Here is a 24,151-nt window from a genome sequence, read left to right as displayed (position 1 = left end):
AAAATGTACAAAATATGGTGAGTCTCTTCTTGTGATTTATCATTCCATTCAAATTTTTTCGATTTGCATATACAGGGTGACTCAAAAAAAATTAATGAATGCGTAAATTTATTTTATTGATTTAATCAGGAACTACAAAACCGAATGCTTTGAAATCTTGCAGATGTTTTAAGGTTATAAAGAGCATAATAAATTTTTAGTCAAAATATATTTGGTTATCTTCTACAAAAAACTGATGACGTCAGCTCAAAAGTTTGCCGAATAAATCGTATCTAAAATGTACAAAATATGATGAGTCTGTACTTGTGATTTATCATTCCAATCATATTTTTGGATTTGCATATGCAGGGTGACTCAAAAAAATTAATGAAGGCGTGAATTTATTTAATCGATTTAATCAGGAATTACAAAACCGAATGCTTTGAAATCTTGGGAATATTTTAAAGTTATTATAAGCATGGTAAACTTTTGTTCAAAATGTATTTGTTCATCCCTCCTAAAAAAATTGATGACGTGACCCTTAAATTTTGCTGAATAAATCCTATCTAAAATGCAAAAAATATGATGAGTTTGTACTTGTGATTTATCATTCCATTCAAATTTTTTAGATTTTCTTAAGAGGTGGTTCAAAAAAATTAATGAAGTCAATTTATTTTATTGATTAAATTAAAGGCAACACTTATTATTAGTATTACACCCCAACCAACCCAATTTGGTAGACACAAAATTTGTTAAAGGAAAAACTCGGTTGAAACATAAGGGTAGCACGCTTATTTACATCGACTTTAACATTACAGACCTGCATTTGTTTTATGCGGTCACTTGGTTCCGCGAATGCGAAATAGACATGTTTATAATCAACCAATTGTGAATTTCACCATCAAGAATTAAAATAAAACCCAATGTTTTATATAATAAGCGGGAGTCGAAGCAATAAAACCGATGGTCGTTTTGTTTACAGTTTCTCTGTTTGACTCTCACGTATGCTGTTACGCCTGTCATCTTAAATTAAGAATGTTTATACATACACGATTTTCAGTTGCCTCTGATACGTATACGTGAGTAAATTGTTTCGTTATTTTATTGATTATTACAAATCAATATTCAAAACGACCCAATTCATTTTCCCGAAAATTTGAGAATATAATAATTTTATTCTTAGTATTACATTACATCTATCCCAACTGATATACGTGTCCTTGCAAAAATGTTGATGACGTCATCGCAATTTTTTTTTAAATTCCCACTACAAAAATGTAATGAGAAAAAAAACACAATAGGCATGCAGTCGTCAAGTTTCCGACAGCGAGGGAAGTACTGTCTAAACTCTTTAGACAAATTTTTTAAAGGAGCCGAAAGAAATACCACCTAACAATTTCTTTAATAATAAAAATAGTCTCATTGTAACTATCTGGTCTTATCTTAGTAGGTACAAATGCTTAAAAAATAAAAAAATATGATTTTGCGAATTTTGATCTGTGATAACCTCTATACATTAAAATAAATATAGATGAGTATACTGTAGGGTTTTCACAAGAAAGATTTATTTATTTGTATAAATACAAGTCATATCTTGAATAGCTCTCTTGAGAACGTCCGGGCCTATGAATCGCGGTCCTCTGCGCTTCTCACTGGCTAGGGGTAGAGTCACCTGATTCAAGGGGGTTTGGGAATTTGTGTCACTATATATTTTTTTAGAGATTCTTTTAGAGCTCTGGAACTCTGGAGTATTCTTATCTGACTAAAATTAATTTCCTTCTGGGTTACTCCTCTGTTGTATCTACATATATTACCCCACGTGTCATGTAAAATAAAAAATTAAAGTACAATGTCTGATCATTCGAAATTGTTATATTTTGGTCTAAAACCGAATTTTCAGATTGCCAGTAACGTGATAAACGAAACTGGATAACATATTTATATTAGAAAAACCCGGATGCGAATTTTATCACTCTCGTAACCTTGTATCCTCATTTACTGAATAATGTAAACACAAATGCACTTAATCATAAACACATTTATAGTGGCATCCGTTACAATGTTATAATTATAAGTCATCAGGGGCTTTTTGGGGAACCGGAACCAAATGTATGCTGTACTTATTGCTATCAGGTTTACAATACTTACAAATAATGGCAAATAGTCCAATTACGGCAAGCAAACAAACAATTACGGACGCTACTATAATCCCTATCAGCGTTCCGTTAACACTACTGCTCACACAGCATTCCATTCTGTTTCTACAACTCCCAAAATCCACACTATTCTCTTCAAAATAATCCAGAACATTGGCATATTTATCACACTTAATCAAACTAACATCGAAGTCCACCGTCTTCAACGCAGGCAACTTATTTTTCAAAAGCGGCAAATCCAAATCCCTCAGTTGGTTATGTTTGATGTCAAAATTCGTGATCTTGGCGTTGTTGTTCAACTTATCTAAATCAAACGCCGTCAGGTTATTGTGCGATATATTCAAATTCCTCAGTTCTTTCAAATTGTTGAAAGTTCCCTCTGGAATATCGGTGATCTGGTTTTCCGCCAGGTTGAGCTCCTGGAGCTTGGTCAAAGCGTTAAACGCCGACGGAGGGATTTTCTCCAACTGATTCGCCAGAAGCGACAACTTCGTCAAGTTCTCCAACTTCGCAAACGTGCAATTATAGATTTCCGAAATCTTGTTGAACGAGAGATACAACACGTTGACTCCCTTCAAATTCTGTACATTATCGCAGTTGATAACCTTCTCCGTCAGCGAGTTGTTGTGGAAATTCAAAATCGACACGTTCTTGAAGTTCTGGAAGTTGTTGGGGTCCACCACCGTGAGCTTGTTCGAGCTAATATCAACCACTTGCAACTTATTCGCCGAAGAAAACGTGTTAGCTTCCAAATTTTCCACGTTGTTGTTCGAGATATTCAGCACCTTGAGACCCCCTAGCTTGTTCATCGCGTCCTTGTCGATGTTTTTGATTCGGTTGTTCTCGCAGTGCAGCTCCTCTAGATTATCAAAAACGTACCGACTCCCCAGCTCCGAAATCAAGTTGTCCCCAATTTTCAGAATCTTCAAGTTCGGGAGTCGAGTGAGCTGTTGCTTGTTGAGACTTAACAGCTGGTTGCTGTTCAAGTAGAGCTCTTGCAGGTTTCTCAAGAAGAGGTGCGAATCGATCGTCGTGAGGAGATTGTGCGCCAAATTCAACACCCTCAGCTTAACCAAATGGTCAAACTCGTCCTTCGAGATCGTCGTCAACTGGTTGTTGTTCAAGTAAATCTCCTCCAGCTCTCGGAGTTGGCTGAAACAGAATTTCACTTGGTCCAGCCTGTTGAACGAGATGTTGACCATCTTTAGGGATTTGAGATTCTTCAAAGCGTCGGGGTGGATGACGTTGAGGCGGTTGTTGCTCACGTCGAGCTCCGTGAGCGCCCACGCCTTCTCCGAGAAGTTGAGCAGGAGGTTATTCCCGGCTAGATTGAGGTACTTGAGGTTGGGGTACCGGGCCAAGATGTCGTTATCGATGTACTCCAGCTCGGCGTCGTTGATCCACAGCTGCTGCAGCCGTGACTCGTACTGGGAGCACACGTTTCGGAACATGTTGTACGTGAGGGTGTTGTCGGGGAGGGGCAGGTCGCTGATCACCGTCTTGCACCTGCAGTACCTTGAATAACCCTCTCTTTCTTGGTGGTTTTCTTCGTAGATGCATGCTAGTTCGGTGGTGCAACTGCCAGAAATGATTTTGTTTTCTTGGCAGTCGAATTCGGGGGCGGCTAGGTGTAGAAGGGCGAAAACGAAGATGCAGATCGGCGCCTAGAAAAAACGCTGACTTAATAAGAACGCTGTTGCTGGGAATTCCGTCTATAAATAAATCGAGATCTTAATTTTCTTCAAGGACGCATTGCTTACGTTGATTAATCGCGTTTGTTTATGATAATTTTGGTTATGGGTTTGCGGTTTTTGGTGTGATATCGGGAACAAAATCGTAGTTTTTGACAAGGTTACACGAATATCAAATGAGTGTCAGGTAATTTTTAAAAAGTACTTACTTGTCTTAGTATCATTGTTTTCAGTGTAGGTACACTGCACTATCCCGGTTTCAGTACGTACTTATTGTAAGTAGGACGACTTGGGTTCAACTAATATTATCAGCGCCCATCCTCGCGGTTTCGCTAGACTGCGCAAACTGTTGTGTCATCGGAACTTAACTGGTAATTATAATAACCCGATAAGTTTACTAGAATTGTCTGAAGCAAACTGTGCTCTGTACCCGGAATTATCACTTGGTGCCGATTTAAACAAGTACCGCTCATGGGGAAATTTCATTTGCGGAAAATAATTGATACAAGTTTTCCAGCTAGAGGAAAACGTTAATGAAAATATAGAAAAATATATAGGGTGTTCGATTAAAAAAACTAAATTGTGTGTTACACCTTAAAAACAGAACACTTTGACCATTTTTTTTAACTCTAATAACAATTAATGACATCTCGAGCACCGCGCGCTTGTGACTCATCCTCAACTACGTTCCACAAATCATTCTTCTTAAAAAATAAAAAAAATAATTTTGCGAATTTTTATTACTGATAACCTCTTTACATTAAAATAAATACAGATAAGTAATCCTTTAAAGTTTTCACAAGATTTCATTGATTTATATAAATAAAAGTCAAGTCTCGAACATCTTTCTTCAGAACGTCCGAGCATGAGATTTATAAGTCTTATCTTAGCAGGTACTAGTCCCAGCCACCCTCTTTTTTCTTAGAGGGATCTCATTTGTCAAAATCAGTCTTTCTTAGCAGGTACTAACCCCGCCCACCCACCCTTTCTTTTCTTACAGGGTATGTCATTTGCGAAAATCAGTCTTATCTTAACAGGTACTAGACCCGCCCACCCACCCTCTCTTTTTTTAGAGAGTATGTCATTTGCCAAAATCAGTCTTATCTTACCAGATGCTAACCCCGCCCACCCGCCCTCTATTTCTTCAGAGGGATCTCATTAGTCAAAATCAGTCTTATCTTACCAGGTACAGGGTGGGTGGGCGGAGCTATACTTGCCAAGATAAGGCTCATATTGGCAAGTAACATACCCACTAAGAAAAAAAGGGGCGGGCGGATGGGGTTAGTCCTTGCCAAAACAACACTAATTTTGGCAAATGACTTACTCCCTAAGAAGAGAGAGGGTGGGTGGGCGGGGCTAGTACTTGCTAATATAAAACTGATAGTGCCAATTAGCATACCTTCAAAGAAAATAAAGGGTGGGTGGGTGGGGCCAATGCTTGCTAAGATAAGACTGATTTTGCCAAATCATATACCCTCTACCCTTCATTTTCTTAGAGGGTATGTTATTTGCGAACATCAGTCTTATCTGAGCAGGTACTAGCCTCGCCCACTCACCCTCTCTTTTCTTAGAGGGTATGTCTTGCCAAAATCGGTCTTATTTTAGCAGTTACTAACCTCGCCCTTCCACCCTCTTTTTTCTTAGAAGATATGTCATTAGCCAAGATCAGTCTTATCTTAGCAAGTGCTAACCCCGCCCACCCGCCCTCTATTTCCTCAGTCTTATCTTAGCAGGTACTAGCCCTCTAATAAAATAAAGGGCGGGCGTGTGGGGCTAGTCCTTGCCAAAACAAGACTGATTTTGGCAAATGACGTACCTTCTAAGAAAAGAGAGGGTGGGTGGGTGGGGCTAGTGCTTGGTAAGTTAAAACTGACATTGGCAAATCGCATACCTTCGAAGAAAATAAAGAGTGGGTGGGCGGGGCTAGTACTTGCTAAGATAAGACTGATTTTGCCAAATGATATATCCTATACCCTTCATTATCTTAGAGGGTATTTAATTTGCGAAAATCAGTTTTTTTATCTCAGCAGGTACTAAATCTCGCCCACTCGCCCACCCGCCCTCTATTTTCTTAGAGGAATCTCATTTGCCAAGATCAGTCTTTCTTAGCAAGTACTAACCTCGCCCACCCACCCTCTGTTTTCTTAAAGGGTATGTAATTTGCGAAAATCAGTTTTATCTTAGCAGGTACTAGCCCCGCCCACCCACCCTCTCTTTTTTTTAGAGGGTATGTCATCTGCCAAAATCAGTTTTATCTTAAGTTATCGTTTGTTCTAGCTGTCTCTAGATGGAATAAGATATGCGACCGATGATCGAAAGATGGAATCCGTAGGGATATTTTTGATAGCAAATATGGACAGTCGACTTCATAATTCAGAATTTGGGACAAATATTTAGTAGAAAAATATTTCCTTCTCTTAGTTAATGATGGCAGTTGTTTGAACATTCAATTTGTTTGTCAGAAAATCATCTATGTATATTGCAAGGAAAAGTGGACCCAACACCGAACCTTGTGGGAGTCCCGATGTCTGTTTAAAGAAGGACGACTGATAACCCCGATATTGCACAAACTGATATCTATCCCACAGGTGCGACTCACGAATCACTAATCACGAATCACGAATCACGAATCACGAATCACTAATCACGAATCACGAATCACTAATCACTAATCACTAATCACGACTCACGAATCACGAATCACTAATCACTAGTCACTAATCACTAATCACTAATCATCAATCATCAATCACTAATCACTAATCACTAATCACGAATCACTAATCACTAATCACTAATCACTAATCATTAATCACGACTCACCAATCATTAATCACGAATCGCAAATCACTAATCACTAATCACGAATCACTAATCACTAATCACTAATCACTAATCACGAATCACGAATCACTACTCACTAATCACTAATCACAAATGACAAATCACTAATCACTAATCACAAATCACTAATCACTAATCACTAATCACGAATCACTAATCACGAATCACGAAATCACGAAATCACGAAATCACGAAATCACGATCAGTGATCAGTGATCAGTGATTAGTGATTAGTGATTTTATTTGTTTGGTGGTTTGCAATCTTCGGGTTTTTTCTTTCTGATTTTCCTTTCGGATTTTTTAATTTCTAAGTTTTGCAGTTTTATTTTTCAATGTTCCTATTTTTTCCGATTTTTGAAGTATTTTTTATTTTTTCGTGGTTTGGAATTTTAGAATTTTTCAACTTTCAGTTCTTCGATTTTTAATTTTGCGGTTTATCGATTTAAATTTTTAGATTTTTAAATAACAACCATTTATTTACGAAAGTGTTCATTACATAAATCAAACTAAACAAAATAAATTAATTTTTATGTTTAGTATTCCGATTTTTAGTAGTTTGATTTTTAAGTTTTGATGTTTCAATTTTTCGTTTCTTCAATCTTACGATTTTTTAGAGATGTGTTAGATTGTTAAATTTTTTACTTTTTCAATCTTGCAGTTTTAAAATTTTTAAGTTTTTCATTTTTGACTATTAATTTTCTCGGTGTCTCAACTTTTCAATTTTTCGATTATTTAATTTTTCAGTTCCTCAAATTTTCGATTTTCCATTCTTCAATTTTTCAAAGTCTTAAACTGTTCGATGTTTCATTGTTATAATTTTTCGATTTTAGTTCGTTTTTTTCCGATTTTTGAACAATTTTTTAATTTTTAGTTATTTTATTTTTTGCTGGTTTGCAATCTTGCGGTTTTTCCTTTCCGAATTTTTAAATTCCAAGTTTTTCAATTTTTCTATTTCTATTTCCAAAATTCTTAAATTTTTAGATGCTTCATTATGCATTTTTTTAATTATTCAGTGTTCCTATTTTTTCCGATTTCTTGTTACCGTTTTTTGTTGTATTTTTTGCTCGCTTTTTGGCTACTTTTCTTGTGCCTTTGTTGTCCGTTTTTGTCGGTCTTCGCATTTGCTTAAGGATTGTCGCTTTTTTGTTCGTTTCTTTGGAAGCGTTTTTTTTTGTCTTTTTTTCTCGCCCTTTTTGGTCGTTTGTTTTGTTCCTTTCTTTGGTCGTTTTTCTGTGTTTTTGCTATCGGTTTTTTATAGCCGTTTTTATTGTTTTTACTTCCCGAGCGTAAGCAAAGGAAGTATTGTAATCGAGTCCGTCGGCCGACTCTCTGCTTTTACGTTTTAATAGAGAGCATAATAAATTTTTAGTCAAAATATATTTGGTTATCTTCTACAAAAAACTGATGACGTCAGCTCAAAAGTTTGCCGAATAAATCCTATCTAGAATATACAAAATATGATGAGTCTGTACTTGTAATTTATCATTCCATTCATATTTTTTGAATTTGCATATACCGGGTGACTCAAAAAAAATAATGAAATCTACTGCGAAAAAAAAAAACAATAGACATGCAGTCGTCACGTTTCCGACAGCGAGGGAAGTACTGTCTAAACTCTTTAGTCCAATTTTTAAATCAAAATCTGATGATTTACTCGATCTTTGACATGTCCATATAGACAACGTCTGTCTGAATTTGACGATCATAATTTTCACACAAAAATTGAGTAACAGAAGTATGCTTAACCTGAGTTCTTAGAGCCTCAAGTTCCTCATAATCTTCGACCCGACCGTATTTTTTCGATCTTATCCATATTTTATACTCACATTTTTAATAAGATGTATATTCTTTTCTTTTTCCCATTTGTCGTCTTTTCGTCATACCACTCGAGAAGTGTTTATCTCTGCGGTCACGTCTTCTACTGATATCAATTTCCGTTCGAATCACTCTTCAGTTGTATCACTCAACGAGTCGTCGAAAATAAAAAATTAAAAGACAATATTTGATCGTCCTAAATTGCATTATTTTCGTCTATAACCGAATTTTTGGCACTTCCAGTAACGTGATAAACGAAAGTGCGAATTTTAAAAGTGGAAAGTACAAAATAAATACAAGTGCACATAATCATAGACACATTTGTAATTATAAGTTGTCAGTGGCTTTTTGAGGAACCGGAACCAAATGTACGCTGACCTTAGTGCTATCAGGTTTATAACACTTACAAATAATGGCAAATAGTCCAATTACGGCAAGCAAACAAACAATTACGGACGCTACTATAATACCTATCAGCGTTCCGTTAACACTACTGCTCACACAGCATTCCATTATGTTTCTACAACTCGCAAAATCCACACTATTCTCTTCAAAGTGTTCCAAAATGTTGGCATATTTATCACACTTAATCAAACTAACGTCGAAGTCGAACGTCTTCAACCCAGGCAACTTATTTTTCAAAAGCGCCAAATCCAAATCCCTCAGTTGGTTATGGTTGATGTCAAAATTCGTGATCTTGGGATTGTTGTTCAACTTCTCCAAATCAAACGTCGTCAGATTGTTGTGCGATATATTCAAGTTCCTCAGTTCTTTCAAATTGTTGAAAGTTCCCTCTGGAATGTCTGTGATCTGGTTTTCCGCCAGGTTGAGCTCCTGGAGCTCGGTCAAAGCCTTGAACGCCGATGGAGGGATTTTCGTCAACCGATTCGCCAGAAGCGACAACTTCGACAATTTCTCCAACTTCGCAAACGTGCAATGATAGATTTCCGAAATCTTGTTGAACGAGAGATTCAACACGTTGACGTTCTTCAAATTCCCTACATTATCGCAGTTGATAACCTTCTCCGTAAGCGAGTTGTTGTGGAAATTCAAAATCAACACGTTCTTGAAGTTTTGGAAGTTGTTGGGGTCCACCACCGTGAGCTCGTTCGAGCTAATATCAACCACTTGCAACTTATTCGATGGAGAAAACGTGTTGGCTTCCAAGTTTTCGATTTTGTTGTTCGAAATATTCAGCACCGTGAGACTCTCTAGCTTGTTCATCCCGTCCTTGTGGATGTTCTTGATTTGGTTGTTCTCGCAGTGCAGCTCCTCTAGGTTATCAAAGACGTCCCGTTTCCCCAGCTCCGTGATGAAGTTGTCCCCAATTTTCAGAATCTTCAAGCTCGGGAGCCGAATGAGCTGCTCCTTGTTAACACTTAACAGCTGGTTGTTGTTCAAGTAGAGCTCTTGCAGGTTTCTCAAGAAGAGGTGCGAATCGATCGTCGTGAGGAGATTGTGCGCCAGATTCAACACCCTCAGCTTGACCAAATGGTCAAACTCGTCTTTCAAGATCGTCGTCAGCTGGTTGTTGTTCAAGTAAATCTCCTCCAGCTCTTGGAGTTGGCTGAAACAGAAGTTCACTTGCTCCAGATTGTTGAACGAGATGTTAAGCATTTTTAGGGATATGAGATTTTTCAAAGCGTCGCGTTGGATGACGCTGAGGCGGTTGTTGCTCACATCGAGTTTCGTGAGCTTCCACGCCTTCTCCGAGAAGTTGAGTAGGAGGTTATTCCCGGCTAGATTGAGGTACTGGAGATTGGCGTACCGGCTCAAGATGTCGTTCTCGATGTACTCTAGTTCGGCGTCGTTGATCCACAGCTCCTGCAGCCAGAGTTGGTACTGGGAGCACACGTTTCGGAACGTGATGAAGGTGAGGGTGTTGTTAGGGAGGGGTAGGTCACTGATTACCGTCTTGCACCTGCAGTACCTTGTATAACCCTCTCTTCCTTTGTAGTTTTCTTCGTAGATGCATACTAGTTCGGTGGTGCAATTGCCAGAAATGATTTTGTTTTCATGGCAGTCGAATTCGGGGGTGGCTAGGTGGAGGAGAGCGGCAGCGAAGACGTAAATGGGCGCCTGGAGAAAACGCTAATTTAATAATAATGCTGCTGCGTGGAATTCGGGCCATAAATAAATAAAGATCTTAATTTTTTTCAAGGACGCATTGCTTAAACTAAGTACGTTGAGTAAACGCTTTTGTTTATGGTGTTGCGTTATTTTGGTTATAGGTTTGCTGTTTTTTAGTGTAATATGGGGAAGAAAATTGTAGATTTTGTGTCATAAGTTTTTTAATAAAGTACTTACTTGTGTTAATATCATTGTTTTCGGGGTAGATGCACTTCACAATCCCGGTTTAAGTACGTACTATTGTAAGAAGTACGACCTCGGTTCAACTAATATTATCAGCGACCATCCTCACTGTTTGGCTAGACTGCTCGAATTGTTGTGTCATCAGAACTTAACTGGTAATAATAATAACGTGATAAATTTACTAGGATTGTCTGAGCAAAGTGTGCTCTGTAGCCGAAATTATCACTTGGTGCCGATTTAAACAAGTACCAATGTCAGGGAAATATCCTTTGCCCAATATAATTATAAAATTTCTTCAGCTAGAGGAAGATGTTGACAATTTCAAGAAATTGAAATTTTTGTCGATTTTATGCTCTCGACGCAGAGAAAAGGACTTTAGATTAATTCATACTCAGTTTTTATTTCCTAAAAACACTCATAAATTTTAAGAAATTCTACAAAAATGTAAGATGACGAACAAATTTTGACTAACGATTTACCAAATTTCAAATAATCTTAAAATATTTGCACGATTTCAAAGCATTCGGTTTTTGCAATTTCAAAGTTACATTGCAAAATATTATTATAAAATGTGGATTTTTTGTCTAAAAATCTGGATGCTAAAGCTAAAAACTCAACACGGATTCTAAATTACAGGAGGCCAAGAACGAAAAAATTTTGATTAACGATTTAGTATGCTTACGATAATCTTAAACTTGTAAGTTTTGATTTTTGGTCCCAAACATCTGTATGTCTATATCATGTTTCTATATGGATCCGCTAGAATCATGGTAAAAATGGACCTTTTTTATTTTATAAAAAAGCAATAACAAACTTCAACGTTAAAATTGTCCAATTTACTTAAAAACATGACAAAGTACTTTAAAATAGATGAAAAGACAGGTAAGAAAAGCTTAAATAGAAAAAAAAAAGTTAAGTGAAACGTATCATTTTACTTTCTACCGAGTTCAGTTTAGAAATTTCATCTAAAAATGTCCGATAATTCAATTCTTAAACCCGAGTCATTCCGATGAGTATTGGATTTGAAATAATAAACAATGTTTTTGGAATCACCAAAAAATTATATGTGGTAAATATGAATTAAATCGGCAAAATTGTAAAATCTTGTTATTATTGGAGTTTTAACTCCTTTCTTGTCGTAATATAGAACACTATACGAGGCGCGCTGGAATAGGATGTCGGTATCGGTGTCGGTGTCGATTTCGAGGTGATCGAGACCGGTCTGAAGCGAGTCTGAACATCGGCATATAACGCCGCACTATAGAAAAAGAGAGAGTGAGTGTGTGTGAGAGAGATACAATTTTTCGATTTTTCGATTTGTCGAATTCTCGACATCGCGATTTTTCGATTTCTGGAGTTTTTGATGTTTTAGTTTTTCAAGTTAAGTTGTAGGTCTTTCCACATATTTGTCGATTTCTCAATATTGATTTTTCAATTTTCGATTTCCAATTTTTCAATATTTCACCTTTCTATTCTTCGAATTTTGCAAATTTTAGATTTTTTATTTATCGGTTTTAGATTTATCGATTTTTCAATTTTTCGTTTTATAATTTTTCGAATTCTCGATTTATTGTGATTTTGATGTTTCGATTTTTCAATTGTTAATTTTCCCGATTTTTCGATTTTGCAATTTTTCGTTTTATCGACGTTTTGGAATGTTTCAGTTTTTCGAATTTCTGATTTTTCATATTACGATTTTTAGATATTTAATTTTTTTCAATATTTCAATTTTTCGATTTTTTAAATTTTAAATTTCTCGATTTCCCGAATTCACGTTTTTTTTTTCATTTTTTGATTTTACAATTTTTCGATGTTTTGTCACTTAAGTTTTTTCGATTTCTGGATATTTCAGGTTTTCGAAATTTTAATTTTTCGATTTTTTAAACTTTACTTACTTTATTTTTCAATGTTTCAATTTTTTGATTCTACAATTATTTGACTCAAAATTTGCAAATTTTTTGTTTTTACGATTTATGGATTTTTCGATATTTTAATTTTTTGAATTTTTAAATTGTAGGTCGTTCTATTTGTCGATTTTTCGATTTATCGATTTTTTAATTTTTTAAATCCTAGATTTTTCGATTTTCAATTTTTCGATTTTTGATTTTTCAATTTTCCAGATTTTTCAATTTTTCAATTTTCGTTTTATTGTTTGTTTTTTAAGTTTACAAGTTTTAATTTTTTTGTTTTCCAATTTCTCTACTTTTTAGTTCTTCGATTTTTCGATTTTAATATTTCAAGATTTGGATTTTTATTTTTTTGTTTCAATTTTATCAATTTATCGATTCTTGAATTTTTGGATTTTTTAAATATTAGACTTCCTGATTACTCGATTTCAAGTTTTTTTTGATTTTTCAGTTTTTCAATTTTTCCATTTTTCAATTTTTCTATTTTTCGATTTATCGTGATTTCGATTTTTTTGAATTCTCGATATTTCAGGTTTTCGAAATTTTGATTTTTCGATTTTTTAAACTTTACTTACTTTATTTTTCGATGTTTCAATTTTATGATTCTACAATTTTTTGACTCAAAATTTGCAAATTTTTTGTTTTTACGATTTGTAGGTTTTTCGAATTTTCGCTTATTCGACGTCTCGGTTTTTTCCATATCTGGAGATTCGATATCTTAATTTTTTGATTTTTTAAATTGTAGGTCATTCTATTTGTCGATTTTTCGATGTATCGATTTTTCAATTTTTTGATTTTTCAATTTTCCCGATTTTTCAATTTTTCAATTTTCGTTTTATTGTTTTTTAAGTTTACAAGTTTTAATTTTTTGGTTTTCCAATTTCTCTACTTTTTAGCTCTTCGATTTTTCGATTTTAAAATTTCAAGAATTGGATTTTAATTTTTTGTTTCAATTTTATCAATTTATCGAATCTTGAATTTTTGGATTTTTTAAATATTACAGTTCCTGATTACTCGATTTCAAGTTTTTTTGATTTTTCAGTTTTTCGATTTTTCCATTTTTCAATTTTTTGGTTTCCAAATTTTTGGATTTTTCGATTTTTCAATTTTTCTATTTCTCGATTTAGCGGGATTTCGATTTTTTTTGAATTCTCGATATTCCAGGTTTTCGAAATTTTGATTTTTCGATTTTTTAAACTTTATTTACTTTATTTTTCGATGTTTCAAATTTTTGATTCTACAATTTTTTGACTCAGAATTTGTACATTTATTGTTTTTACGATTTATAGATTTTTCGAATTTTCGATTACTCGACATCTCGGTTTTTTCCATATCTCGAGTTTCGATATTTTAATTTTTTGATTATTAAATTGTAGGTCATTCTATTTATCGATTTTTCGATTTATCGATTTTTCAATTTTTTAAATCCTAGATTTTTCGATTTTTCAATTTTCCAGATTTTTCAATTTTCGTTTTATTGTTTGTTTTTTAAGTTTACAAGTTTCAATTTTTTGGTTTTCCAATTTCTCTACTTTTTAGCTCTTCGATTTTTCGATTTTAATATTTCAAGATTTGGATTTTTATTTTTTTGTTTCAATTTTATCAATTTATCGGTTCTTGAATTTTTGGATTTTTTAAATATTAGACTTCCTGATTACTCGATTTCAAGTTTTTTTTATTTTTCAGTTTTTAGATTTTTCCATTTTTCAATTTTTTGGTTTCCAAATTTTTGGATTTTTCGATTTTTCAATTTTTCTATTTCTCGATTTATCGTAATTTCAGTTTTTTCGATTTCTCGAAATTTCAGGTTTTCGAAATTTTGATTTTTCGATTTTTTAAATTTTACTTACTTTATTTTTCGATGTTTCAATTTTTAGATTCTCCATTTTTTTGCTTCAGAATTTGTACATTTATTGTTTTTACGATTTGTAGATTTTTCGAATTTTCAATTATTCGACATCTCGGTTTATACGATATCTCGATATTCGATATTTTAATTTTTTGATTTTTGAAATTGTAGGTCATTCTATCTGTCGATTTTTCGATTTATCGATTCTTCAATTTTTTAAATCCTAGATTTTTCGATTTTTCAATTTTCCCGATTTTTCAATTTTTCAATTTTCCTTTTATTGTTTGTTTTTAAGTTTACAAGTTTTAATTTTTTGTTTTTCCAATTTCTCTACTTTTTAGCTCTTCGATTTTTCGATTTTTATATTTCAATTTATCGATTCTTGAATTTTTGGATTTTGTAAATATTAGACTTCCTGATTACTCGATTTCAAGTATTTTTTTTATTTTTCAGTTTTTCGATTTTTCCATTTTTCAATTTTTTGGTTTCCAAATTTTTGGATTTTTCGATTTTTCAATTTTTCTATTTCTCGATTTATCGGGATTTCGATTGTTTCGAATTCTCGATATTTCAGGTTTTCGAAATTTTGATTTTTCGAGTTTTTAAACTTTATTTACTTTATTTTTCGATGTTTCAATTTATTGATTCTACAATTTTTTGACTCCCAATTTGTAAATTTTTTGTTATTACGAATTATGGATTTTTCGAATTTTCGATTACTCGAGATCTCGGTTTTTTCCATATCCCGAATTTCGATATTTTAATTTTTTGATTTTTTAAATTGTAGGTAGTTCTATTTCTCGATTTTTCGATTTATCGATTTTTGAATTTTTTAAATCCTAGATTTTTCGATTTTTCAATTTTTCGATTTTTTGATTTTTCAATTTTCACGATTTTTCAATTTTCGTTTATTGTTTGTTTTCTAAGTTTACAAGTTTAAATTTTCTGGTTTTCCAATTTCTCTACTTTTCAGCTCTTCGATTTTTCGATTTTCCGATTTTTATATTTCAAGATTTGGATTATTTTTTTGTTTCAATTTTATCAATATATTGATTCTTGAAATTTTGGATTTTTTAAATATATATTAGAGTTCCTGATTAATAGTCGATTTAAAGTTTTTTTGATTTTTCAGTTTTTCGATTTTTTGGTTTCTAAATTTTTGGATTTTTCGATTTTTAATTTTTCTATTTCTCGATTTATCGTGATTTCGGTTTTTTCGATTTCTCGATATTTCAGGTTTTCGGTATTTTAATTTTTCGGTTTGTTAAATTTTACATTTTTCGATGTTTCAATTTTTTTATTGCATAATTTTTTGATGTTTCGATTTCTCGATTTTTAAATTTTGTGTTATTACAATTAAAGAACAAAATGAATAGAAGTCACATAATCATAGACACATTTATGTCACAATTTTATAATTACAAGTTGTCTGGAGCTTTTTGAGGAACCGGAACCAAATGTACGCTGACCTTACTGCTATCAGGTTTACAACACTTACAAATAATGGCAAATAGTCCAATTACGGCAAGTAAACAAACAATTACGCACGCTACAATAACACCTATCAGCGTTCCGTTAACACTAGTGCTCACACAGCATTCCATTCTGTTTCTACAACTCCCAAAATCCACACTATTCTCTTCAAAATATTCCAAAATATTAGCATATTTATCACATTTAATCAAACTAACGTCGAAGTCCACCATCTTCAACGCAGGCAACTTATTTTTCAAAAGCGCCAAATCCAAATCCCTCAGTTGGTTATGCTTGATGTCAAAATTCGTGATCTTGGGGTTGTTGTTCAACTTCTCCAAATCAAACGTCGTCAGTTTATTGTGCGATATATTCAAGCTCCTCAGTTCTCTCAAGTTGTTGAAAGTCCCATCTGGAATGTCTGTGATCTGGTTTTCCGCTAGGTTGAGCTCCTGGAGCTCGGTCAAAGCCTTGAACGCCGACGGAGGGATTTTCTTCAACCGATTCGCCAGAAGCGACAACTTCGACAATTTCTCCAACTTCGCAAACGTGCAATGATAGATTTCCGAAATCTTGTTGAACGAGAGATTCAACACGTTGACGTTCTTCAAATTCCCTACATTATCGCAGTTGATAACCTTCTCCGTAAGCGAGTTGTTGTGGAAATTCAAAATCAACACGTTCTTGAAGTTTTGGAAGTTGTTGGGGTCCACCACCGTGAGCTCGTTCGAGCTAATATCAACCACTTGCAACTTATTCGATGAAGAAAACGTGTTGGCTTCCAAGTTTTCGATTTTGTTGTTCGAAATATTCAGCACCTTGAGACTCTCTAGCTTGTTCATTGCGTCCTTGTGGATGTTCTTGATTTGGTTGTTCTCGCAGTGAAGCTCCTCTAGGTTATCAAAGACGTCCCGACTCCCCAGCTCCGTGATGAAGTTGTCCCCAATTTTCAGAATCTTCAAGCTCGGGAGCCGAATCAGCTGCTCCTTGTTAACACTTAACAGCTGGTTGTTGTTCAAGTAGAGCTCTTGCAGGTTTCTCAAGAAGAGGTGCGAATCGATTGTCGTGAGGAGATTGTGAGCCAGATTCAACACCCTCAGCTTGACCAAGTGGTCAAACTCGTCCTTCAAGATCGTCGTCAGCTGGTTGTTGTTCAAGTAAATCTCCTCCAGCTCTTGGAGTTGGCTGAAGCAGAAGTTGACTTGATCCAGCCTGTTGAACGAGATGTTAACCATTTTCAGGGATTTGAGATTCTTCCAAGCATGGGGTTGGATGACGTTGAGGCGGTTATTACTCACATCGAGCTCCGTGAGCCCCCACGCCTTCTCCGAGAAGTCGAGCATTAGGTTATTCCCGGCTAGATTGAGGTACTTGAGATTGGGGTACCAGCCCAAGATGTCGTTCTCGATGTACTCCAGTTCGGCGTCGTTGATCCACAGCTCCTGCAGCCGGGACGGGAACTGAGAGCACACGGTTCGGAACATGTCGTACGTGAGTGTGTTGTCGGGGAGGGGCAGGTCGCTGATCACCGTCTTGCATCTGCAGTACCTTGAAAAACCCTCTCGTTTTTCGTGGTTTTCTTCGTAGATGCATGCCAGTTCGGAGGTGCAACTGCCAGAAATAATTTTGTTTTCATTGCAGTCGAATTCGGGGGCGGCTAGGTGGAGGAGGGCGGCAGCGAGGACGCAGATTGGGGCCTGGAACAACGCTGGCTTAATAAGAATGCCGCTGCTGGGAATTCTAGCTATAAATAAATCGGAATCTTAATTTTCTTCAAGGACGCTTGTTTAAACGCTTGTGTTTATGGTGTTACGTTATCTTGGTTATGGATTTGTAGTTCTTGGTGTGATATGGGGAAGAAAATTGTGGTTTTCAACAAGGTTACACGCTTCGTATGAATACAGTTTTTTATCAAATGAGTGAAAGTTTTAGCAAAGTACTTACTTGTGTTAGTATCATTGTACGTACCGATTTCAGTACGTCCTATTGTAAGAAGTACGACTTCGGTTCAACTAATATTATCGGTACTCATCCTCACGGTTTCGCCAGACTGCGCGAACTCTTGTGTCATCAGAACGTAACTGGTAATGATAATAACTCGATAAGTTTACTAGAATTGTCTTAAGCAAACTGTGCTCTGTACCTGGAATTATCACTTGGTGCTGATTTCAGTAAGTACCGATGACGGGGAAATAACATTTGCGAAACATAATTATAGAATTTTTCCGCTAGAAGAAGATGTTAATTAAAAGATAGAAAAATATATTGGGGGTTTCATTTAAAATATTAAGTTGTGTTAAGCCTTAAAAACAGAATACTCTAACATTTTTACTTTCCGAGCGTAAGCAAAGGAAGTATTGTAATCGAGTCCGTCGGCCGACTCTCTATTTTTACGTTTTCTCGATCTTTCATGATCCCTAGAAGACAAAGAAATAGGTCTTCCATTTCCGTCTGTCTGTCCGTCTTGTCTGTCTGTCCGTCTGTCCGTCCGTCCGTCTGTCCGTCTGTCTGTCTGTCCGTCTGTCCGTCTGTCCGTCTGTCCGTCTGTCCGTCTGTCCGTCTGTCTGCCGTCCCGGATTTTGATTAGACAGATAATTTCCGAAAGTACTGAACCGATTGTTGTGAAATTTTGTACTTATATTAGGAATATCATGTAGATGGTAAAACGCTAACTAAAATTTTTCTAATCATCCCCACCACTTATGCGATGACGTCACTTCAAAATTGTACATAGTAAATGGGTTTTAAATTGTATAAAATAATATAGTCCTACATCTGTAGTTTACGACTCCGAATTGAGTTCTTAAGTGAGTGAGTGAGTGAGTGAGTGAGTGAGTGAGTGAGTGAGTGAGTGAGTGAGTGAGTGAGTGAATGAGTGAGTGAGTAATTAAGTAATTAAGTGATTAAGTGATTCAGTGATTAATCACTAATCACGAATCACGAATCACGCATCATTAATCACTAATCACTAATCACGAATCGCGAATCACGAATCACGAATCACGAAATCACGAAATCACGGAATCACGAATCACGAAACACGAATCACCAATCACTAATCGCTAATCGCTAATCACGAATCACTAATCACGAATCACGAATCACGAATCACGAATCACGAATCACGAATCACTAATCACTAATCACCAATCACGAATCACTAATCACGAATCACGAATCACTAATCACGAATCACGAATCACTAATCACTAATCACTAATCACTAATCACGAAATCACGAAATCACGAAATCACGATCAGTGATCAGTGATCAGTGATCAGTGATTTTATTTGTTTTGTGGTTTGCAATCTTGGGGTTTTTCTTTCTGATTTTCCTTTCTGATTTTTGAATTTCTAAGTTTTGCAGTTTTATTTTTCAATGTTCCTTTTTGCAGTTTTATTTTTCAATGTTCCTATTTTTTCCGATTTTTGAAGTATTTTTTAATTTTTCGTGGTTTGGAATTTTGGAATTTTTCAACTTTTAGTTCTTCGATTTTTAATTTTTCAAATTCTCGATTTAAATTTTTAGATTTTTAAATAACAACCACTTATTTACGAAAGTGTTCATTACATAAATCAAACTAAACAAAATAAATTAATTTTTATGTTTAGTATTCCGATTTTTAGTAGTTTTATTTTTAAGTTTTGATATTTAAATCTTACGATTTTTTAGAAATGTGTTGGATTGTTAAATTTTTTACTTTTTCAATCTTGCAGTTTTAAAATTTTTAAGTGTTTCATTTTTTATTATTAATTTTCTCGGTGTCTCAACTTTTCAATTTTTCGATTATTTAATTTTTCAGTTCCTCAAATTTTCGATTTTCCATTCTTCAATTTTTCAATTTTTTAGACATTTTAATGGTTCCTTCAATTTTGCGTTTTTTCCTCTCTCCATTTTTTTTTACAATTTTTCAATTTTTCTATTTTCTATTTCCCAAAGTCTTAAACTTTTCGATGTTTCATTGTTATAATTTTTGGGTTTTAGTTCGTTTTTTTCCGATTTTTGGACAGTTTTTTAATTTTTAGTTATTTTATTTTTTGCTGGTTAGCAATCTTGCGGTTTTTCTTTTCGGAATTTTTAATTTCCAAGTTTTTCAATTTTTCTATTTCTATTTCCAAAATTCTTAAATTTTTGGATGCTTCATTATGCATTTTTTTAATTTTTCAGTGTTCCTATTTTTTCCGATTACTTGTTACCGTTTTTTGTTGTTATTTTTTGCTCGCTTTTTGGCTACTTTTTTTGTGCATTTGTTGTCCGTTTTTGTCTGCTTTTTCTATCGTATTTACTTAAGGATTGTCGTTTGTTTTGTTCCTTTCTTTGGTCGTTTTTGTGTGTTTTTGCCATCGGTTTTTTATAGCCGTTTTTATTGTTTTTACTTCCCGAGCGTAAGCAAAGGAAGTATTGTAATCGAGTCCGTAGGCCGACTCTCTACTTTTACGTTTTCTCGATCTTTCATGACCCCTAGAAGACAAAGAAATAGGTCTCCCATTTCTGTCCGTCTGTCCGTCTGTCTGCCGTCCCGGATTTTTATTAGACAGATAATCTCCGAAAGTACTGGGCCGATTGTTGTTAAATTTTGTATTTATATTAGGTATATCATGTAGATGGTAAAACGCTAACTAAAATTTGTCTAGTCACCCCCACCACGAATGTGATGACGTCACTTCAAAATGGTACATAATCAATGGGTTTTAAATTGTATCAAATAACATAGTTTTACACATGTAGTTTATTACTCTGAATTGAGATTTGACCCGAAACGTCCAGATTTTTCTGGAAAATGTGAGAATTCTCTCGTCTTTATAACAATAAAGAATTATAATAATAACATTCAGAATATTTTGTTCAATGGAGGCTTATGAATAATTTTAGTCATCTGTTTTGGGGCGATAAACTCATTCAAATCAAACAAATGTCTACGTGACATTCTTCCGATGTAATGTATTCCCGTTGATAATGTGCTGTAAATAAATTGTTTGCACTCATAACCTTGTTTGATGACCTTGGCGCATTCAACAGCATGCGGGACGTCGAACACCACGCACAGATGCGTTGCATTGATCGGAACAAAATTAACAATTGCTCCAAAAATAGTCAGTAAAAAATGTCAGGAAGATTGCTGAGAGAAGTTTGTTGTATAATAAAAATAGCACAAGTGAATTTACAGATTTATTTTTAGTACGATGGTACAAGTGAGATTTTTTATTTTTACCAGAATTACATAGGTGAAACACAGTGAACACTCCGATAACCTTGATTGAAATGTTGCTAATCTTTTTTTTTCCATTTGCCATCTTTTCGTCATACGACTCGACAAGTGCTTATCTCTGCGGTCACCTCTTCTACTGATACCAATTTCCGTTCGGATCACTCTTGTGTTGTATGCACATTACTCAACGTGTCGTCGAAAATAAAATTAAAAGACAATATTTGGTCGTTCTAAATTGCATTATTTTCGTCTAAGACCGAATTTTCGCACTTCCAGTAACGTGATAGACGAATGTGGATAACACTGATAACTGCTATTTAAATTAGAAAAACAATAAGTTGTTAGGGGCTTTGGGGAACCGGAACCATATGTACGCTGTACTTATTGCTATCAGGTTTACAACACTTACAAATAATGACAAACAGTCCAATTACGGCAAGCAAACAAACAATTACGGCCGCTGCTATAATACCTATCAACATTACGTTAACACTACTGCTCACACAGCATTCAATTCTGTTTCTACAACTCGCAATCTCCACATTTTTCTTTTCAAAATATTCGAAAACATTAGCATATTTATCACACTTAATCAAACTAACATCGAAGTCCACCGTCTGCAACGCAGGTAAGTTGCTTTTCAAAAGCGCCAAATCCAAATCGCTCAGTTGGTTATGCTTGATGTCAAAATTCTTGAGCTTGCGGTTGTTGTTTAACTTATCTAAATCAAATGCCGTCAAGTTGTTGTTCGACATATTCAAGCTCTTCAGTTCTTTCAAATTGTTGAAAGTCCCCTCTGGAATGTCTGTGATCTGGTTTTCCGCCAGGTTGAGCTCCTGGAGCTTGGTCAAAGCATTGAACGTCGACGGAGGGATTTTCTCCAATTGATTCGCCAGAAGCGACAACTTCGTCAAGTTCTCCAACTTCGCAAACGTGCAATCATAGATTTCCGAAATCTTGTTGAACGAGAGATACAACACGTTGACGCTCTTCAAATTGTCTACATTATCGCAGCTGATAACCTTCTCCGTAAGCGAGTTGTTGTGGAAATTCAAAATCGACACGTTCTTGAAGTTCTGGAAGTTGTTGGGGTCCACCACCGTGAGCTTGTTCGAGCTAATATCAACCACTTGCAACTTATTCGCCGAAGAAAACGTGTTAGCTTCCAAATTTTCCACGTTGTTGTTCGAAATATTCAGCACCTTGAGACCCCCCAGCTTGTTCATCGCGTCCTTGTCGATGTTTTTGATTTGGTTGTTCTCGCAGTGCAGCTCCTCCAGGCTTTTAAAAATGTACTGACTCCCCAGCTCCGTGATTAAGTTGTTCCCGATCTTCAGAATCTTCAAGTTCGGGAGCTGAATGAAGTGCTGCTTGTCGATACTTGACAGCTCGTTGCTGTTCAAGTAGAGCTCTTGCAGATTCTTGAGGAACAGGTGTGAGTCGATCGTCGTGAGGAGGTTGTGCGCCAGATTCAACACCCTCAGCTTGACCAAGTGCCCAAACTCGTCGTTCGAGATCGACGTCAGCTGGTTGTTGTTCAAGTAAATCTCTTCCAGCTCTTGGACCTGACCGAAACAGTCGTTGATTTGGTCCAGCCGGTTGAACGAGACGTTGACCATCTTTAAGGATTTGAAATTCTTCAAATGGTCGGGAAGGATGACGTTGAGGCCGTTGTTGCTCACGTCGAGGTGCGTGAGCGCCCACGCCTTCTCCGAGAAGTTAAAGAAGATGTTATTTCCGGCTAGATTGAGGTATTTGAGTTTGGGGTACCGGAACAAGATGTCGCTGTCGATGTACTCTAGTTCGGCGTCGTTGATCCACAGCTCCCGCAGCTGGGACGTCTGCTGGGAGCACACGGTTCGGAACAAGTTGAACGTGAGGGTGTTTTCGGGGAGGGGTAGGTCGCTGATCACTGTTTTGCACCTGCAGTACCTTGAATAACCCTCTCTTCCTTGGTGGTTCTCTTCGTAAATGCATGCTAGCTCTGTGGTGCAACTGCGAGAAACGATTTTTTTTTCTTCGCAGTCGAATTCGGCGGCGACTAGGTGGAGGAGGGTGGCGGCGAAGATGCAGAGAGGTGCCTGGAAAAAATTCCGAAAAAATAAGAAAGCCGCTGCTGAGAATTTCAGCTATAAATAAATAGAGATCTTACTTTCTTTCAAGAACGATAAACTGGGGGTTTGTGGTTTTTGGGGCGATATGGGAAAAAAATTGTAGTTTTTGACAAGGTTACACGCTTCGTATGAATACAATTTTTTATCAAATGAGTGTGAGAAAATTTTTAAAAAGTACTTACTTGTGTTAGTATCATTGTTTTCACTATTCCGGTTTCAGTAGGTACTACTGTAAGAAGTAACTGATTTGTCAACTAATATTATCAGCGTCTATCCTTGCAGTTTCGCTAGACTGCGCACACTGCTGTGCAATCAGAACTGAACTGGTAATTATAATAACTCCATAAGTTTAACTGAGGTCTGAGGTAAACTGTGCTCTGTCCGGGAATTATCACTTGGTTTATTTGCGATAATAATTATTGGTAGAAATTTTCCAGCTAAGGAAGGAAATTTAACCAACCGAATGAAAAAGCTTTACTGGGAGAAACGCGCACCTTTAGTTATCCCTCCACAAAATATTGTGACACAGACTTTTAAAATAACCCTATTGCGATTTTTTTTGTGTACCCTTGCCAAAAAGTTTCAAGAAAATTGGAATTTCTTGGGAATTTAAAAAATAAACTGCCTTAAAAACGGAACACCCTCAATTTTAATAATTAATGAGATGTTGAGACTAGAGTTCAAATGCTTTGAGAATGATATGTTGAAGCAAAACCTGTAACTTAGGCTTTGGTCAGTGAAGTATCACTTGCGTGTTAAAATATAATTTCGTTTATTTAATTATTTATTTTTTAATTTCT

The 24,151-nt window shown here is 35.5% G+C and overlaps 3 protein-coding genes across 3 annotated transcripts; all 3 read right to left on the bottom strand.

Annotated features, from left to right (window-relative positions):
• Nucleotides 1-1,833: 1,833 nt before the first annotated feature.
• LOC135131552 (leucine-rich repeat-containing protein 15-like) lies at nucleotides 1,834-4,220 on the bottom strand. Its single transcript, XM_064059357.1, has 2 exons — nucleotides 4,036-4,220; nucleotides 1,834-3,799 (listed from the first exon to the last, which is right to left on the bottom strand). The coding sequence occupies exons 1-2, from the start codon at nucleotides 4,048-4,050 to the stop codon at nucleotides 2,048-2,050; spliced, it is 1,767 nt and encodes a 588-aa protein (XP_063915427.1). The 5' UTR covers nucleotides 4,051-4,220; the 3' UTR covers nucleotides 1,834-2,047.
• Nucleotides 4,221-8,812: 4,592 nt separating this feature from the next.
• On the bottom strand, nucleotides 8,813-23,694 carry LOC135131312 (insulin-like growth factor-binding protein complex acid labile subunit). Its single transcript, XM_064058979.1, has 2 exons — nucleotides 23,534-23,694; nucleotides 8,813-10,564 (listed from the first exon to the last, which is right to left on the bottom strand). The coding sequence occupies exons 1-2, from the start codon at nucleotides 23,546-23,548 to the stop codon at nucleotides 8,813-8,815; spliced, it is 1,767 nt and encodes a 588-aa protein (XP_063915049.1). The 5' UTR covers nucleotides 23,549-23,694.
• LOC135131554 (leucine-rich repeat protein SHOC-2-like) lies at nucleotides 15,939-18,067 on the bottom strand. Its single transcript, XM_064059358.1, has 2 exons — nucleotides 17,972-18,067; nucleotides 15,939-17,724 (listed from the first exon to the last, which is right to left on the bottom strand). The coding sequence occupies exons 1-2, from the start codon at nucleotides 17,984-17,986 to the stop codon at nucleotides 15,973-15,975; spliced, it is 1,767 nt and encodes a 588-aa protein (XP_063915428.1). The 5' UTR covers nucleotides 17,987-18,067; the 3' UTR covers nucleotides 15,939-15,972.
• Nucleotides 23,695-24,151: the final 457 nt, after the last annotated feature.

This window comes from Zophobas morio, unplaced genomic scaffold (genome assembly GCF_036711695.1).
Source record: "Zophobas morio isolate AGI-343-1 ecotype UQ-CSIRO unplaced genomic scaffold, CSIRO_AGI_Zmor_V1 ptg000020l, whole genome shotgun sequence".
Taxonomy (NCBI): Eukaryota; Metazoa; Arthropoda; class Insecta; order Coleoptera; family Tenebrionidae; genus Zophobas; species Zophobas morio.
This window is presented reverse-complemented; position numbering and strand designations above follow the sequence as displayed.